The sequence below is a fragment of the Oncorhynchus keta genome, chromosome 17 (genome assembly GCF_023373465.1).
Source record: "Oncorhynchus keta strain PuntledgeMale-10-30-2019 chromosome 17, Oket_V2, whole genome shotgun sequence".
Classification (NCBI taxonomy): domain Eukaryota; kingdom Metazoa; phylum Chordata; class Actinopteri; order Salmoniformes; family Salmonidae; genus Oncorhynchus; species Oncorhynchus keta.
The window spans coordinates 1-14823 of NC_068437.1; the positions used below are offsets into that span (position 1 = coordinate 1).

Below are 14823 nucleotides of genomic sequence, written 5' to 3' on the forward strand. Positions count from 1 at the left end.
GTGATTTTAACCACTTCCGGTTGGTCCAGGAAGCTTAGAATCAACACAGGTAGACCTCATACTGGCCTGATGGACTGTTACCAAAGACAGGTTCATACGGCATTCATAACCCATATAGACTTCAGGTTGAATTTAGGGGTAAAGGCAATGTATTCCTCATGGGGAGAGAAATCAATGCAAACTTCTTTTTGAAGTAAACACCATCTTTTAACTATTAAGGGTTAATGCCACACTGTCAACGTTAGGCTTGCACGGATCGGAAGGACCTTAGGAACATACCTGAGGTCGAATTGTGCTTCTCACCCTAACGGTTCTCTCACTGTCACCCAAAAGCAACATGGCGTTGTGGGTGCAGGCTTCATTTGGGCCCTACTTTTCTAATGGTCGCTGCAAGCTCAGACCGAGCGAGCTACGGTCAAGCCGGATATCTCGCTGGAATCCCGGCACGGCCTAGACATTATGTTTATGCCATTGCCTAGCTCTGCTGTGTCTTCAAGAACCACACTTTTTCACTCCATCCTTGCTGTGTGTGCGTGTGAGAGCTTTTCTTTGACATCTCTGCTGGGAGAAATGACTGATTTACAGTTCCACGAGGGTTACCCTAGTCACACATATGAAGTTTTGAAAAGATCTGGCACTTCCGGTTGGCACAGGAAGCTATAAGTCAACACATATCCTCACTGGGCTATGCTTTTACAGAATCCTGTGTTTTAAGTCCTTACGTTAAGAATTGACTGATTTACACAGGGTTGAATGCACTATGTCTATCAAACTGCAGGCAGGTAATGGAAAAACACTTTTAGGGTGATTTTAACCACTTCCGGTTGGTCCAGGAAGCCTAGAATCAACACAGGTAGACCTCATACTGGCCTGATGGACTGTTATCAAAGACAGGTTCATACGGCATTCATAACCCATATAGACTTCAGGTTGAATTTAGGGGTGCAGGCAATGTATTCCTATGGGGAGAGAAGTCAATGCAAACTATTTGAAGTAAACACCTTCTTTTAACTATTAAGGGTTAATGCCACACGGTCAACGTTAGGCTTGCACGGATCGGAAGGACCTTAGGAACGTACCTGAGGTCGAATTGTGCTTCTCACCCTAACGGTTCTCTCACTGTCACCCAAAAGCAAATGACGTTGTGGGGCAGGCTTCATTTTGGGCCTACTTTTCTAATGGTCGCTGCGCTCAGACCGAGCGAGCTACGGTCAAGCGGGATATCTCGTTGAACTCGGCACGGCCTAGAGATTATGTTTATGCCATTGCCTGCTCTCTGTGTCTTTGAGAACCACACTTTTTCACTCCAGGCTTGCTGTGTGTGCGTGTGAGAGCTTTTCTTTGACATCTGTTGGGAGAAATGACTGATTTACAGTTCATGAGGGTTACCTAGTCACACATATGAAGTTTTGAAAAGATCTGACCTTTTTAACCCTTGGAAACTGCCACTGTGACATCATTAAAGGCACTTCCGGTTGGCACAGGAAGCTATAAGTAAACCCATGTCTTGATTGACATAGAAACTTACAGAATCCTGAGTTTTAAGTCCTTACGTTAAGAATTGACTGATTTACACAGGGTTGAATGCACTATGTCTATCAAACTGCAGGCAGGTAATGGAAAAACACTTTTAGGGTGATTTTAACCACTTCCGGTTGGTCCAGGAAGCTTAGAATCAACACAGGTAGACCTCATACTGGCCTGATGGACTGTTACCAAAGACAGGTTCATACGGCATTCATAACCCATATAGACTTCAGGTTGAATTTAGGGGTAAAGGCAATGTATTCCTATGGGGAGAGAAGTCAATGCAAACTCTTTGAAGTAAACACCTTCTTTTAACTATTAAGGGTTAATGCCACACGGTCAAGGTTAGGCTTGCACGGATCGGAAGGACCTTAGGAACGTACCTGAGGTCGAATTGTGCTTCTCACCCTAACGGTTCTCTCACTGTCACCCAAAAGCAAATGACATTGAGGGCCAGGCTTCCTTTTGCGCCTTCTTTTTTTCAAGGTCGCTGCACTCAGAGCGAGCTACGGTCAAGCGGGGCGTCTCGTTGAACTCTGCACAGCCTGGAGACTATGGTGATGCCATTTTTTGTGTTGATTTCAGAATGCCATTTTGGTGATGGTCCCTCTCCGTTTAAACATATTGCTAATGTACAAAAGTCAACTAGCAAGTCAGTGTCCACCAGTCAATTAGATGTCATTCTGACACCAAACTGATACCAATTGACACCAAACCCACTTTTTCCAACTCATTTAGAAGCCAACTATCACATATGTCAGAGCAGGCCCATAATTCACAGCGCCATTAGTTTAAAACATAATAAAAACGTAAAACACATAGTTACGTTCTAGCTGCGGGTCCAGGTCAGACATTATGTGAAGGCCTATGTGAGGCGACCCCGAATCCCGAGTTTCGGCTCGATAGGTCCTTCGGTGCCCGAGTAAAACCCTAATTGGTGCTGAAAATCCACTTTTTTCCATGCCTTGCTATGGGGTCCTTGAATGAGCTATCGGACCGAAACGTTGGGGTCCGTCTCTATGGGCCGAGCCGGTTCCAATGCACCTAGTCTTGTGTCTCTGAGACTTTTCTAAATGTCGCCATTTTCGTAATGGTCAAAATGAATTGAAATCATTGCAAATGTACGAGGCTATTTCTCGGTCCGAGAACCTTCTAGAGCCACCTAACTCACCACGCACTATCGACCCGAGGTCTAGAACAGGTTTCTAAAGTTTCGGAACTCTAGGTCTGACGGTTCTTTTTTAGCTCGAACAAAGCTAACTATTGGAGGCACTGTCTGTCTCTACAAACCCCAATACGTCCCTCCTTCCAAGTTGTGTGTCTGTGTGATTTAGTTTTCCTTTGAAATTTTATGGGAAAAATGACTGATTTACAGTTCATGGGGGTTGCCTAATCACACATATGAAGTTTTGGACAGATCTGACTTTTTTAACCCCTCGAAACAGCCCCTGAGACACCAATTAAGGCACTTCCGGTTGTCACAGGAAGCTATAAGTCAACACATATCCTCACTGGGCTATGCTTTTACAGAATCCTGAGTTTTAAGTCCTTACGTTAAGAATTGACTGATTTACACAGGGTTGAATGCACTATGTCTATCAAACTGCAGGCAGGTAATGGAAAAACACTTTTAGGGTGATTTTAACCACTTCCGGTTGGTCCAGGAAGCTTAGAATCAACACAGGTAGACCTCATACTGGCCTGATGGACTGTTACCAAAGACAGGTTCATACGGCATTCATAACCCATATAGACTTCAGGTTGAATTTAGGGGTAAAGGCAATGTATTCCTATGGGGAGAGAAATCAATGCAAACTTTTTGAAGTAAACACCATCTTTTAACTATTAAGGGTTAATGCCACACTGTCAACGTTAGGCTTGCACGGATCGGAAGGACCTTAGGAACATACCTGAGGTCGAATTGTGCTTCTCACCCTAACGGTTCTCTCACTGTCACCCAAAAGCAAATGACGTTGTGGGGCAGGCTTCATTTTGGGCCTACTTTTCTAATGGTCGCTGCGCTCAGACCGAGCGAGCTACGGTCAAGCGGGATATCTCGTTGAACTCGGCACGGCCTAGACATTATGTTTATGCCATTGCCTGCTCTCTGTGTCTTTAAGAACCACACTTTTTCACTCCATCCTTGCTGTGTGTGCGTGTGAGAGCTTTTCTTTGACATCTGCTGGGAGAAATGACTGATTTACAGTTCATGAGGGTTACCTAGTCACACATATGAAGTTTTGAAAAGATCTGACCTTTTTAACCCATGGAAACTGCCACTGTGACACCATTAAAGGCACTTCCGGTTGGCACAGGAAGCTATAAATAAACTCATATCATGATTGGGGTATGCCTTTACAGAATCCCGAGTTTTAAGTCTTTACGTTAAGAACTGAGTTATTTACGGAGGGTTTAGTGAGTGTGTGTTATTTCAGAAAATCATAGAAAATCACAGAAATCTCGCAGAGCTCCGCAGCACACTTTAAAAAGATTCGTAAGAACAACCTGCAACTGGATCTGTAACCGTTGAAAAAAAACACCTATCCGTGAACATCACCAAGGTGTCGTTGTACGATTTCTCTTAAATGACGATAGATAAATGGCTGGTTCTTTTTTATTGACACCGGAGGCTCCTTGACTTTGACGTGAAGTGGAAAAATAATTTCTCTATTTTCATTTTGGACCTTTAATCCCAGATAAATGGCCATAACTCAAAAACCGTTGAGGCCTAGACGCCATCTTGTTCGGGGCCAACTGCCCATTATGCCGCCCCTACGCTCACCGAGTTTCGGCTTCTAAATATTTTCAGTTTTCGAGATAAGGCCCCGTCGTGAATCGTGATGTTTTGTAGCAATAGCCATATGATTGCTTATGCCCTCTTGTGGGAATTTCCGGGACATGGGAAAAATGACATAAATCTTATTATTTTTGTAAAACGGAAACCGAATGTCCGACAACGTTCATTTGATGACTTCCTGGTAGGTCCGGCCCTGCCGCTCGGCCCGACGCCGTCCGCGAATTTTACAAACGATTTCGGACGTCTAGTAAGGGACCGTACATTTGCAATATGGACTTTCTCACTAACCATACAGGTACTGCCGAATTCTTCCCTTAAGGTATGTAAGTGACAAAGTCAATCTCTCCTCCACTTTCAGCCAGGAGAGATTGACATGCATATTATTAATATTAGCTCTCTGTGTACATCCAAGGGCCAGCCGTACTGCCCTGTTCTGAGCCAATTGCAGTTTTCCTAAGTAATTTTTTGGGGCACCTGGCTACGCGACTGAACAGTAGTCAAGGTGCGACAAAACTAGGGTTAGGACCTGCCTTGTTGATAGTGTTGTTAAGAAGGCAGAGCACCACTTTATTATAGACAGACTTCTCCCCCTCTTAGCTACTAATGCATCAATATGTTTTGAACATGACAGTTTACAATCTAAGGTTGCTCCAAGCAGTTTAGTCATCTCAAATTGCTTAATTTCCACATGATTTATTACAAGGTTTAGTGAGTGTTTTGCTCTACATACAATGCTTTACTTGACACCCACTCTGAAACTAACTGCAGCTCTTTGTTTCGTGTTTGCAGTCATTCCAGTCACTGGTGTAGCTGACATGTATAGTGTTGAGTCATCTGCATACGTAGACACTCTGTCTTTACTCAGGCAGTGGCATGTTGTTAGTAAAACATTTAAAAAGCAAGGGGCCTAGACATCTACCCTGGGGAATTCCTGATTTGAGAGGCTTCCATTAAAGCACACCCTCTTTGTTCTGTAAGACAACTATTCATTTGAATGCTAGAAGCTTCATCCAAAAGCTAGATTTGATTGAAATACTGGTCTCACAATCACATGCTGACATATTGATTATATCTGAATCCTGGCTCTGTGTCTCTGTTCCAGACTCAGATGTTCATTTAGCTGGGTAAAATGTCTACAGAGCAGACAGAGTGGGTAGAGGTTAAGGTATTGCCATATTTGTTGAAAGTAACCTAGATGTCACTGTGTCCATTACAACTTATGTTCCAAAACAGTATGAATGCTTAGTTGTAAATGTGGTCCTTGGTCATAATGCACTATTAACGCTAGCAGGAGTTTATCGCCCACCATCAACTCCGGTATCTGGTCTATGCAAATTGTTTGAGTTAACCTCTTGGGGTTAGGGGGCAGCATTTTCACTTTCGGATAAATAGCATGCCCAATTTCAACTTCCTGCTACTCATGCCAAGAATATAAGATATACATATTATTAGTAGATTTGGATGGAAAACACTCTGAAGTTTCTAAAACTGTTTGAATCATGCCTGTGAGTATAACAGCATTTATGTAGCAGGCTAAACCCAGAGGACAAACATTTCAGATTTTTTTTTTTTTGAGGTCTCTGTCTGTTCAGTAAGTTCTCGTTGGCAAACGATATTTCTTAGGAACTGGTTTTCCTAAGCAGAAATTAAGAACATAAATGTGTATGTGCCTAACACAGGGAGAGAGAGAGGAGGGCTCTATTTGGATGTCTTAGACAGGAACTCACAGGTAGAGCCTGAGGAGACGCTGGTGATCGGAACTGTACAATGGATTTTCCGAAAGATAGAAATGGGGAAGAGCCTCATTCATTGTCAGTGGGAGTGTTATTAATCAGTTCGACCTAGTGGATGTTTGGAGAACTAAACATCCAAACACAAGACCGTATACATGGGTGAAGGTTTTTGGGGCTAGGGTGAGCGCAGCCCGACTTGAACATTTTTACATGTCCAGGAATCAGAGGCTGTTGGGCACTACCATTCTCCCGGTGGGGTTTACGGATCACCACATAACCATGGCTCGGCTGTCTATTTCACCAGGGCCTCGGCAGGCATCCTATCGTATTTTATTTTTTTTACCTTTATTTTACTAGGCAAGTCAGTTAAGAACAAATTCTTATTTTCAATGACGGCCTAGGAACAGTGGGTTAACTGCCTGTTCAGGGGCAGAACGACAGATTTGTACCTTGTCAGCTCGGGGATTCGAACTTGCAACCTTTTGGTTACTAGTCCAACGCTCTAACCACTAGGCTACTCTGCCGTATGAGTAGAGTATAATAGAGTAGAGTACAATAGTGTATGAGTGTCTGAGTCAATGGTGGGATGTGGGGAAAGTCCAAATTTGGTTTTTCCGTCAACAGTATACAGCTCTCTCATCCTCAGTTTCAAGGAGAGATTTAGGGGAACTCGAGCGTAGTATTAGTGAGATGGAGGTAGAGCTGGTGGGGCAAGGCAATGTAGGCCTCCAGGCTAATTTAGCTGAGATATGTAGGGACCTGGGCAGTTTTTTTTCCAGGTTAAAGCAAAGGGAAAACTTGTAGGAGCTAGGTTCTCCATGCTCAAGGAGATGGATGCTCTCAGCTCCTCCTCCTTTGGTTTGGAAAGCAAAAGGTATGCATTGTCTACGGCTGTCGGATGGGCAGGTGATCTCTGTGGTGGGGAGATGGAGGAGCTACCTGCAGAGTTTTATACTGAGTTGTATAGGGCAGAAATGTGTGATCCTATGTGTGCTCAGGTCTTGTTCGCAGAAAAAGAAGAAGGGGATGTGGAGCCCGGGCTGTGGGTGTGGGAGGAGCCTAAGCTTTCCCTGGCACAGACGGATGAAATTGACATTCCTCTGTTGTCCCATGAACTGGCAGAGGCCGTAACCCAGATGTCCCCTGGTCGTGCACCGGGGATTGATGGACTCCCAGTGGAGTTTTATAAAGAATTCTGGGGAATAATTGGACTGGACCTCTTTTGGGTGTTGCGTGAATGCGTCGGGGTAGGAGAGTTACCAATGAGCTGCCGTCGGGCGGTTCTGACTCTCCTGCCCAAAAAATGGGACTTGTTTTAACTTAAGAACTGGAGGCCTGTGGCATTGCTCTGTGCCGACTACAAGATATTTGCCAAGGTCCTCTCTAACAGACTGAAGTCACATCAGGACTTGATAGTACATAAGAACCAAACATATTGTGTACCGGGATGCGCAATCATGGACAACTTGTTCTTAATCATGGACATGTTGGACTTGTCGAGAGAGGTTCTAATGTGAACTTTGGACTGGTCTCTTTAGATCAGATCAGAGAAGGCTTTTGATAGAGTGGACCATGAGTATCTGTTTAATGTGATGTCTGTGTTTGGGAAAAGTTTTTTGACTTGTGTGAATCTATTGTATGCTGGGGCATCATGTATAGTCAAGGTGGGAGGAGGGCTCAGTAGGCCAGTCTGGGTGAGACTGAGCATTAGACAAGGATTCCCTAAATCGGGGCAGTTATATACACTAGCCATTGAGTCTGCTCTCAGACCTGCAACGCAAGCTGGTGGACTTTTTCTGGTCGGGCCATCACTGGTTGAAGGCGCAGTGTTGTACTTGACCATCCACGAAGGAGGACAGGGCCTGGTGGAACTGGAGAGCAGGGTGGCTGCTTCCTGACTAAAGGTGGTGTAGAGACTGCTGTATCATACTGATGTTGGCTGGAGGGAGCCAGCATCCGCTGCTGAGGAGAGCTGGCGGATTAGGGTTGGACCGGCAACTGTTCCTCATGAGGCTGGAGGGGCTGAGTACAGCAGGTCTCTGATTTTTACTCTGCGGTGCTGAGGGCCTGGCAGCTGCTAAGGCCCACACGAGAAGGGGATGTGGAGCCTGGGCTGTGGGTGTGGGAGGAGCCTATCTTCCACAACCCAGCCATCCCTTTGAGATCGGTTCAGTCAGCCACCCTGAAGAGGCAACTGATGGCAGCGGGTTTACAAAGGCTGGGTGACCTGCGACTGCTGGGAGAGGAGGGGTGGAAAACCCTGGAAGTCCTGGCACAACAAACAGGAATAATGCATTTTAGGCTGCTGGGGAGATTCCTGGAGGAGGTCCAGGACGCACTGTCTGAGCCGGTAAGAGGGGTGTTTGAGTGGCCAAAGGGGGAGGGGCCACCAATGTTTCTGGCACTGCAAGTGACGTCAGAGACTGGGGACTGGCAAGGGGGTCTGGAGGCCTTGTTAGAATTTAACATTCCGAGCCTGGGGGAGTTTGAGGGGGTGGGGAGGTAAAGCCCTCTACAACCTCTGCATTAAAGCAAGACAAAAAGTCTCTCAACACAGCAGGAGAGCAAGAGGCTGACATAGGGAGAGTGAAGGACATTGAGGATTCAAAGGAAAGAGAGAGGAAAAGGATGTGGGGGGCGAGAGAAAAGGGGAAGGTTGATGAAAGTAAACATGTTTGTAGCTGTGAGGCTCCAGGAAATCACAGAATTCTTCAGTCAGACTGGCAGCAAACAACGACAAACAACATTGGGGCTATGTAATGTACCAATACTAAAAACAGGCTTCCCTTCCTATATTATTGAAGCCTTCCCTACCTATATCCTAAACCCTTCCCTTCCGATGTCAGATTCTCCTCCTTTCGTATGTCCTATTTCCTTCCTTCATTTCCTTTCCCATGTCCTAATTCCCTTCCCTTCATTTGTCCTAAAACCCACCCTTTCCTAAACTCTCCTATTCCTTTCCAATGTCCTATTCCCCTCCTTTCCTGTCTCCTATTTCCTTCCTTAATTTCCTTTCCTATGTCCTCCCTTGCTTTCCTATATTCTATCCCCTTCCAATGTCTTATTCTCCTCCTTTCTTAGGTCCTATTTCCTTAATTAATTTCCCTGACTACTTCCTCCTTCCTTTCCTATGTCCCATTCCCTTCCTATGTCCTGAAACCCACCCTTTTCTAAATCCTCCCATTCCTTTCCTATGTCCTAGAACCCCCCTCACTCCATTTCTACATCGTATCCCCTTCTGTCTTATTTCCTTCCCTATCCTATGTCCTTAAACCCTCACCTTCCTTTCCAATGTCCTAGTCTCTTCCCTTCCTATATCATATTCCATTCCCTTCCCTTTCCAGCCCTCTGTCCTCTCCCCTTCCTTCATAAAACCTCTTCCCTTCCATTGATTTCCTGTTTGCATACCCTTCCCATTTAATATCCCTTCCTTTCCTACGTCCCATTCCGTTCCCACGTCCTATTCTCATTTCCTTTCCTATTTATTTCCCTTCTTTTCCTATGTCATAAAACCCTACCCTTACTATATCCTGTCCTATTCTCCTTTTATTAATTTCCTGTTTCCTTGCCCTTGCTGATTTAGAAGAACATATACTGACTGAATTATTTATATTTACATAACATTAGGAACACCTGCTCTTTCCATGACATAGACTGACCAGGTGAATCCAGGTGAAAGCTATGAGCCTTGAGACATTTGAAACATGGATTGTGTGTGCGTGCCAATCAGAGGGTAAATCGACAAGACACAATATTTAAGTGCCCTTGAACGGGGTATGGTAGTAGGTGCCAGGAGCACCGGTTTGAGTGTGTCAAGAACTGCAACCCTGCTGGGTTTTTCATACACAACAGTTTCCCATGTAACAAGAATGGCCCACCACCCAAAGGATTTCCAGCAAACTTGACACAACAGTGGGAAGCATTGGAGTCAACATGGACCAGCATCTCTGTGGAATGCTTTCAACATCTTGTAAAGTCCATGCCCCAACAAATTGAGGCTGTACTGAGGGCAAAAGTGGATGGGAACTCAATATTAGTATTTGGTATTTTATTAGGATCCCCATTAGCTTTTGCGAAAGCAGCAGGTGCTCTTCCTGTGGTCCACACAAAACATGACATACTACAGAACATTAATAAACAATAACAGCTAAAAGAGAGAAATACATAAACTGGTGTTCCTAATGTTTTGTACACTCAGTGTATGGCAATATATAGATACACTATATAAATAAAAGTATGTGGACACCCCTTCAAATTAGCAGATTCGGCTATTTCAGCCACACCCGTTGCTGACAGGCTTCTACACCTGCATTGCTTGCTGTTTGAGGTTTTAGGCTGGGTTTCTGTACAGCACTTTGAGATATCAGCTGATGTACGAAGGGCTATATAAATACATTTTGATTTGATTTGATTTTGATATAAAATCTAGCACACAGCCATGCAATCTCCATAGGGGAATATTGGCAGTAGAATGGTCTTATTGAAGAGCTCAGTGAGTTTCAACGTGGCACCGTCATAGGATGCCACCTTTCCAACAAGTCAGTTATTTAAATGTCTGCCCTGCAAGAGTTGCCCCAGTCAAATGTAAGTGATGTTATTGTGAAGTGTAAATGTCTTGGAGCAACAACGGTTTAGCTGCGAACTGGTAGGCCACACAAGCTCAAAGAACGGGACCGCTGAGTGCTGAAGACCGTAGTGTATAAAAATCATCTGTCTTCAGTTACAACACTGACTACGAAGTTCCAAATTGCCCCTGGAAGCAACGTCAGCACAATAACTGTTCATCGGGATTTTCATGAAATGGGTTTCCATGGCCGAGCAGCCTAAAAGACTAAAATCACCATGCGGAATGCCAAGCGTCGGCTAGAGTGGTGTAAAGCTTGCCGCCATTGGACTCTGGAGCAGTGGAAACGCATTCTCTGGAGTGATTAATTACGCTTCATCATCTGGCTGTCCGACGGACGAATCTTGGTTTGGCGGATGCCAGGAGAATGCTACCTGCCCAAATGCATTGTGCCAACTATAAAGTTTGGTGAAGTAGAATTAATGGTCTCGGCCTATTCAACAAGCATACACACTCACACAAAAAGTAAAATCGACAATGTGTAACATAGTTAGGACTTGGCCCCTTAGTTCAAGTGAAGGGAAATCTTAAAGCTACAGCAAACATTCTAGACAATTCTGTGCTTCCAACATCGTGGCAACAGTTTGGGGTAGACCCTTTCCTGTTTCAGCATTACAATGCCCCGTGCACAAAGTGAGGTCCATGCAGAAATGGATTGTCGGGATCGGTGTGTAAGTTCTTGACTGGCCTGTACAGAGCCCTGACCTCAACCCCATCGAACACTATTGGGAAAACTTGGAACGGTGACTGCAAGCCGGGCCTAATCGCCCCACATCAGTAACCGACCTCACTTATACTCTTGTGGCTGAATGGAAGCAAGTCCCCGCAGCAATGTTCCAACATCTAGTGGAAAGTCTTCCTAGTAGAGTGGGGGCTGTTATAGCAGCAAAGGGGGGACCAACTCCATATTAAATGCCCATGACTTTGGAACGTTATGTTCGATGAACAGGTGTCCACATACTTTTTGAAGAGAAGAAGAGAGACACCTCATGCATAAACATAGATTTGTGCATTTACATAAAAACAAAAACACTCACCATCCTCTTTACACTCCTCAGGTGGTTTGGCCTTCTTTGCCAGCCGAGGATCCAGCCATGATGTGGTTTTGGTGTTGTGACTGGAGGAGGACAGAGAGGGGGGATGAGGAGAAAGAGATACAGTACATAAATGGAGAGGAGAGACCGAGGCAAGGAAGACAGAGAGGACAAGAAGAGAGGGAGAGAGAGATCAGCGCCTGTGTGGTTGAGTGCCAATACCCTTAAAAAAAATCACATTAGAACCCAAAGTTTGTAGGTTCAATCCCTGCGACCACTTTTTATACTTTCATTACCTATCCTGTATACCACTGTTTCTGTACTGTCTGAATATCCTACAAACATATGAAAGGGGGGTGGAATTTCCCTCTCATTTAAAAATAAATAATTAACCCCCATCCCATGTGAATGTGTTTTTTTACAATGTTTTATGTGGAGTTGAGATGGGCAGGACAGAGGTTGTGTGTGAGTGAGAGGGTGAGATATTTAAGGTGAACAAAACTACCATATATTCTCTATTTGTCCCTCTGCTCCTCATTAGAAAGACAGAGAGAGAGAGAGAAACCGTTTGTGTGTGTGTAAAATGACCTGTCAAACACCCTGGTGATGGCTGAAATGGATTAATGGAATATATTGTCTTTCTGTTGCATTAACTGTATAAGAACGCTAAAGCTTCATCAGAGATTTAACACATCTCGACACTTACAGTACCTTCAGAAAATATTCACATTTGTGTTACAGCCTGAATTTAAACTTTATTAAATTTAGATTGTGTCACTAATCTACACACACTACCCCATAATGTCAAAGTGGAATTCTGTTTTTAGAAATGTTTACAAATTAATTACAAACGAAAAGCTTCATGTCTTGAGTCAATAAGAATTCAACCCTTTTGTTATTGCAAGCCTAAATAGTGCCTTCGCAAAGTATTCAGACCCCTTGACTTTTTCCACATTTTGTTACAGCCTTATTCTAAAATGGATTGTTTTTTCCCCTGATCAATGCACACACACAACATCCCATAATGACAAAGCAGTTTTTTTTGCTAATCAAATCGTATTAGTCACCCATGTGCCAAATACAACAGGTGAAATGCTTATTTGCAAGCCCCTAACCAACAAGTACAAAAAAAATACAAATAAGAAATAAAAGTAACAAGTAATTAAAGAGCAACAGTAAAATAACAATAGCGAGACTATATACAGTGGTCAATGTGCGGGAGCACCGGTTAGTTGAGGTAATAGGTACACGTAGGTAGATTTATTAAAGAGACTATGCATATATGATAACAGAGAGTAGCATCGGTGTAAAATATGAGGGTGGGGGCAATGCAAATACTCTGGTTTGCCATTTGGTTAGATGTTCAAGAGTTTTATGGCTTGGGTGTAAAAACTGTTGGCATTTTGGATATCATATTTACATAAGTATTCAGACCCTTTACTCAGTAATTTGTTGAAGCACTTTTGACAGGGATTATAGCATCAAGTCGTCTTGGATATGACGCTACCTGCTTGACACACCTGTATTTGGGGAGATTCTTCACTGCAAATATTCTCAAGCTCTGTCAGGTTGGATGGAGAGCATTGCTGCACAGATATTTTCAATTCTCTCCAGAGATGTTCGATCAGGTTCATGTCCGGGCTCTGGCTGGGCCACTCAAGGACGTTCAGAGACTTGTACCGAAGCCACTCCTGCATTGTCATGGCTGTGTGCTTAGGGTCATTGCCCTGTTGGAAGGTGAACCTTAGCCCCAATCTGAGGTCATGAATGCTCTGGAGCTGTTTTTCATCAAGGATCTCTGTACTTTGCTCTGTTCATCTTTGCCTCGATCCTGACAAGCCTTCCAGTCCCTGCCGTTGAAAAACATCTCCACAGCATGATGCTGCCACCATGCTTCCCCGTAGAGATAGTGACAGGTTTCCTCCTGATGTGAATCTTGAGATTCAGGCCAAAGAGTTCAATCTTCATTTCATCAGAACACAGAATCTTGTTTCTCATGGTCTGAGAGTATTTAGGTGCCTTTTGGCAAACTCCAGCATGCTGTCATGTGTCTTTAACTGAGGTATGGCTTCAGTCTGGCAACTCTATCATAAAGGCCTGATAGGTGGAGTGCCTCAGAGATGGTTGTCCTTCTGGAATGTTCTCCCATCTCCACAGAGGAAATCCAGAGCTCTTTCAGAGTGACTATCTGGTTATTTGTCATCTCCCTGACCAAGGTTCTTCTCGCCCGATTGCTCAGTTTGGCTGGGCGGCCAGCTCTGGGAAGAGTCTTAGTGGTTCCAAACGTCTTCCAATTTTAAGAATGATGGAGGTCACTGTGTTCTTGGGGACCTTCAATGCTGCAGACATTTTTTACTACCCTTCCCCAGATCAGTGCCTTGACACAATCCTGCCTCGGAGCACAATACTTCGACCTCATGGCTTGGTTTTTTTCTCTGACATGCACTGTCAACCATTTGACCTCATACAGTGAGAGAGAAAGTATTTGATCCCCTGCTGATTTTGTACTTTTGCCCACTGACAAAGAAATTATCCATCTATAATTTTAATGGTAGGTTTATTTGAACAGTGAGAGACAGAATAACAACAAAATCCAGAAAAATGCATGTCAAAAATGTTATAAATTGATTTGCATTTTTATGGGGGAAATAAGTATTTGACCACTCTGCAAAACATGACTTAGTACTTGGTGACAAAACCCTTGTTGGCAATCAGAGGTCAGATGTTTCATGTAGTTGGCCACCAGGTTTGCACACATCTCAGGAGGGATTTTGTCCCACTCCTCTTTGCAGATTTTCTCCAAGTCATTAAGGTTTCGAGGCTGACGTTTGGCAACTCAAACCTTCAGCTCCCTCCACAGATTTCTATGGGATTAAAGTCTGGAGACTGGCTAGGCCACTCCAGGAGCTTAATTTAATGTGCTTCTTCTTGAGCCACTCCTTTGTTGCCTTGGCCGTGTGTTTTGGGTCATTGTCATGCTGGGAAGGAGGTTCTCACCCAAGATTTGACGGTACATTGCCTCGTCCATTGTCCCTTTGATGCCGTGAAGTTGTCCTGTCCCCTTAGCAGAAAACACCCCGAAAGCATGATGTTTCCACCTCCATGTTT

General features: G+C 44.2%; 1 protein-coding gene across 1 annotated transcript in view; it reads right to left on the reverse strand.

Moving 5' to 3' along the window:
- Positions 1-6022: 6022 nt before the first annotated feature.
- Positions 6023-14823, reverse strand: part of LOC127908494 (membrane-associated guanylate kinase, WW and PDZ domain-containing protein 2-like) — a 136257-nt gene continuing 127456 nt past the window's right edge. The window contains exons 6-7 of the mRNA XM_052467060.1: positions 11719-11798; positions 6023-6084 (exon numbers count right to left, since the gene is read on the reverse strand). Of these exons, the coding sequence (XP_052323020.1) occupies positions 6023-6084; positions 11719-11798 (142 nt within the window). The remainder of the gene's footprint in view (positions 6085-11718; positions 11799-14823) is intronic.